At 50.8% G+C, this 4,874-nt stretch overlaps 1 protein-coding gene across 1 annotated transcript; it reads left to right on the top strand.

The window, feature by feature from the left end:
- The first annotated feature begins 12 nt into the window (after window positions 1-12).
- PDCD7 (programmed cell death 7) lies at window positions 13-4,871 on the top strand. Its single transcript, XM_080396902.1, has 5 exons — window positions 13-911; window positions 2,123-2,261; window positions 2,601-2,837; window positions 3,455-3,542; window positions 3,934-4,871. Exons 1-5 carry the CDS (start codon window positions 168-170, stop codon window positions 4,049-4,051), a joined length of 1,326 nt encoding a protein of 441 aa, XP_080253028.1. The 5' UTR covers window positions 13-167; the 3' UTR covers window positions 4,052-4,871.
- The last annotated feature ends 3 nt before the right edge of the window (window positions 4,872-4,874 follow it).

Raw genomic sequence — 4,874 nt, forward strand, 5'->3', positions numbered from 1 at the left:
TGTTTGTTTTGAAGGGTGGGTCTGTACGAAAGGACCCGGCGCTGCGGGCCCCTGCGGGGAGCTGCCCCCGCCGCCCTGTGCGGGCCGCCCCCGGCGGGGCGGGGCGGGTGGCGGCTCCTCCCGGCCGCGCGGGGGCGCTGCGGCGCGGCGGCCCCCGAGGCGGCAGCATGGCGCAGCCGCCGCACTTCCCCGGGCGCTTGCCGCCGCCGTTCCGGGCATTCCCGCCGCCGGCCGGGCCCTTCCCGCCGCCCGCCGCGCCCTTTCCCGGCCCCGCCGCCCGCCCGGGGCCCTTCGCGGGGCCGGCAGCGGCGCCGCCGCCCTTCCTCCTGCTGCCGCCGCCGCCGGCCGGGCCCGAGGGAGACGCGGGGCCGCGCTTCCCGCCGGGCGGCGGCCCCTACTTCCCCGCGGCGCCTCCGTTCCCGCCGCGGCCGGCGGCTGAGGAGGAGGCGGCGGCGGCGCAGCGGCAGCAGGACGAGCTGTGGCTGTCGCAGTTCCTGGGCCGGCGCCGGGCCTTCCCCCCGCCGCCGCCGCCGCCCGCCGCCAGCCCCAGCAGCGCCCGGCAGCTGGCGGTGGAGGCGCTGGGGCGGGTGGCGCGGCTGGCCGCGCTCTGCCGGGCCCTGCGGCGGCGGGAGGCCGAGGGGGACGAGGCGGGCTGGGCCCAGGCGCGGGAGGAGGCGGAGGCGGTGCGGCGGGAGCTGCGGGACGTCGTGCGGCCCCTGCGGGAGCCCGGCTACCGCGAGGCGCTGCGGAGGAAGGCCGAGAGGGCGAGGAAGAGGCGGCAGCGCCTGCAGCGCAGGAAGCAGGAAGCCCAGGCGGCCAAGGAGGCGGAGGCGGCCCGGGCCGCCGAGCGGGAGGCCAAGATCGACCAGTGGCGGGCCAAGTGCATCCAGGAGGTGGAGGAGAAGAACCGGGTACGGCCTGATCCTGCCTCCTCCGGGGAGGCCCGCCCGGTGGGGCAGCGCGGCGGGGCCGGGGAGGCCTGCGGTACCGCGCCCGCGGCGGGCTCAGCCCGGCCGGCGCCTGGCTTTGTTCCCTTGGTGCGGTAGGTGCCACCTGGGTGCTTTGGTCCCCTGGTTCACTAGTTGCCACCTGGTGCGGTAGGTGCCATCCGGCAGGTTCAGTAGGTGCCACCCAGGTGCTTTGGTCCCCTGGTTCACTGGGTGCCACCTGGATGCTTTGGCCCCAGGTTCAGTAGGTGCTACCTGGCTCAGTAGGTGCCACCCGGGTGCTTTGGTCCCCTGGTTCAATAGCTGCTCCCTGGTTCAGTACGTGCCACCCGGGTGCTTTGGCCTTTGGTTCAGTAGGTGCCACCTGGGTGCTGCACGGCTTCAGCTGGCTTGGAGACATGCAGCTGCCAAAGCAGGCAGCCCTTCTTCTTCCTTAAAAGCCTTGGTGGGCATCACAGTTGTGCCACGCTGGTGTCCGAGGCCTCAACAATTTTGGTTTTAATAGTTTCTGAACTCCTGGTTGCGCGAGGAGGGCTTCCTCTCGGGTCCCAAGCTGCCAGCCAGCCCCTTGCTGCTCATAGCTACCCTACGGACCATTTCAGTAACCATGAGCCTTGCCAGCTGGCTTCATCCTTGTAAAGCTCGTCGTTCACAAGCTTTTCAGCCTCAACAGAAAGTAAAATGGCTCCAAAGCAAAAGAAAACCCACAACCCCCACCCCAAGTTAGGCTTTCTGGGAAGTGCTGCAACACCTTTGTGTTGGCTGAAGAGCTGCGGTGCTGGTGGTGCTTGGTCTGCTGCCAGGGTGGTACAGAGCAGCTGTTGGGGAAGTGTTTGTGTTCCACCTGTGGCATGTTAATGGTCTTTAATTGCTGAGCTGTAGGATGGTTTATGTTTATATTTATTGTTAATGTTTTTCCTAACTTTTTGTGGTTATCAGGCTTTAGCCATTTGGCCCAAATCTATGGGTTGGAAATTTTGTTTCCTGAAGGCCATCCTGTTCTAGCTTCTTCATAAAAAGGTGTGGTTGGATGGTTGACTTAACTTGCTATGGCTGTGTTACTAGGAAGTTACTCTGATCCCCAGTGCTTCACTGATCTTTTTAAAGTACAGTTTCATTCTTGTCTGCATGGGATATTTCACACATCATGTCTGGTCTTTTTCTTTCTTTCATAGGAACGAGAACTTAAGGCTGCTGCAGACAGTGTCTTATCTGAAGTGCGGAAGAAACAAGCAGACACAAAGAGGATGGTGGACATTCTGCGTGCATTAGAAAAGCTTCGGAAACTGAGAAAAGAGGCTGCTGGCAGGAAAGGTTAATTATGAGATTTTTATCAAACTTTTAATTGCGCGCACATTAAATAAGATGATATTTGTTCGGTGTGCAGACTAGCAGGGTGCAGCTTGAAACAGCTGTTTCTTTAGTAGTGATTTTAGTTACACTGTTATGCAAGAATAGCTATGCAATGCTAAAGACAGTGGTTTGGTTCCTATGTTTCCAGGCTCTTTCTTGATAGAAGAATTATTGCAGTAAGGTAGTCTTTGGCAAGGTTAAGCTCGCGTTCCTCTGAGATTTTGCCGGCTCTGCTGTCAAGTCTGATAACAGGGCCCCTTCTGAATTTGAAAATTTAAAATTAATTTTCTTTCTGTTTAGGTGTTTGTCCACCCCCCTCAGCAGATGAAGCATTTGAAAATCAGGTGGAGAGTCTCAAAATATTGCTCAAAAATCGCACAGAGCTGTATGAAGCTGAGGAGAGAGCATTAAGGGTTATGTTGGAGGGAGAACAGGAGGAGGAAAGGAAGAGAGAAATGGAGAAGAAACAGAAGAAGGAAAGGGAAAAACTACTGCAGCAGAAACTTGAAATTGATTCCAAGCTGTTTGGGGATCCAGGTAAATTCTGCATGCCGTATTTAACAGTATTTTTCCATACCACATCACCATTTCATAGACACTGGGTTTAAAATGTGGGCATAAAATAGTTGAGAAAGAAACCATCCAGCACAGTAATTTATGGTCCGAGGAAAAGATGGGATAAAAGTAGTGTGCTGTAGCACATGTGATATAAGAACTGTTCAGCTCTTCAGCGTAGACTACAGTATATCTCAAGCTGATTTCATAGTGTTCTGCAAGAAGAGGTTGTAGATTAAGCTGAAGTGAGAATAGACAGAATAGATTGAAGACTTCCAGCACCCAACAGATGCTTTAGTCTGGTGATTTTGGTAGGTGTGACTCGGGTAGTCTGTAACGATTCAGTGTTCATATGTTCCCCTTGTTTAGAGGATGGAGGTGGGAAAAGTTTTGCTAGTCTTGACTTGCCTCTGACAGCTCCGGTAAGGATGAGGAGAGAAGCGAAACATGGCAACAGTCCTTACTGTATTACATAGGGAAGTGATTTCCAGTTATAGCTGGGGAGTAGCAAATGAGTTGGCAGATTTGGGGCTCCTAAGACTTAGTAGAATCGAAGGTCTTTCTGATTTATTGAACGATTTCTGTGTTTGATTTAACAGATGAATTTCCTCTAGCCCATCTATTGCAACCCTTCAGAGAGTATTACTTACAAGCTGAGCATTCTGTAGCAGCTCTAATCCACATCAGGTAAACCCAGAGTCTTTATTTTATTATCAAAGATGATGAGTATTGTTTATTGAGATTGTAAATGTGTGGCCCCTTTTGGTTCGTAAACTTCCAGATATGGTTACGCAGTGAATTGTCCTGTTCTGTTTTGGTTAGGGGTCAAGCTTCTCGCTTGGTAGAGTTGTATCCAAACAGATGCCCGTGTGAGGCAGAGTGCACTTCCATGCATAACCATGCCATTTAATAGAATAGTACATAGAATTTTCACATTTGTGTTTTGAAAAACAAGTTTCAGAGTACAATTTACAGTGTTTTGTGTATTGATGGGTATAGAAAAATACCTGTGTGGGTATGTAATAAATCTTCAAACTCATACCAGCTGTCCTCTCAAACAATGCTCTCTCTGTTAAAGGCATGGATGGGATCGGTACTTGGTGCCAGCTGATCACCCTGAAGGAAGCTGCATCCCTCCAGGATGGGTTCTTCCGAGTCTCCCCACAAATGACACGTGGGCCACTGCGGTCAGATGATTTAGTAATAAATTATTTTAACATTGGAGGAATATTTCATTATAATTGCTTGTGTAGATATTAGAGGGTCCAAAGAGGAAGCCTCATCCTCTGTTTCGGTAGCCAGGTACTGGAGTGTCTTGAAGAAAAGTGTAAGAATTGCTTTTGCCATCTGACTCTGCAGGGAAGTACCTGAGCAAGGCCAAAGCTGCTAGGCCTATTGTGGTATGGAATTACAATCCCGCTGCGAGTTTTTGTTAACTGATCTCAATCTTAATAAAGAAACATTACTGACCAAGGGTATTTGTGCCAGTATTAACATCCTATTTTTAGTGGCTTTTATCTTTATAAGCCTAAATCCAGATGATGAAATCTCCAGAAATAAAGAGGTATAAAAAGAAAAAAAGAGATCATTAGTAAACATGGTTTTAAATGAAGCATGTCAGGCATCACTGTCAAAATAGTTCCTGCATTTTTCTGTATAGATACAAACCTATTACAAGTTTAAACAAATTCTGGAGTACAAACAACACAGGATTTTTCAAGGTTGATTAAAGCAGCTGTTGATGTTTTACTTTTGTGGACTGAAACTGGTACCACAACATGGAAAAAATTCCCAGTTGTGGTGAAATAGGTCAGACAGCCGTGTGAACATGTATGAGTTTGATGAATAAGCCTGGTGGAAAAAAAACCAATAAAATCTGAAGTCTAACCTACTGTAATTGTTTTTGCCTATATAGCTATTTTTGTACAGGGACAGGTCATGTACATAATACTTGATTTAAAAACCCAGCTCTATTTTGTAAGTTGTTTTTATACAGAATAAATTGAGAAAAAATGATGG

This window comes from Falco punctatus (assembly GCF_963210335.1).
Source record: "Falco punctatus genome assembly, chromosome: 7".
NCBI classification, from domain to species: Eukaryota; Metazoa; Chordata; class Aves; order Falconiformes; family Falconidae; genus Falco; species Falco punctatus.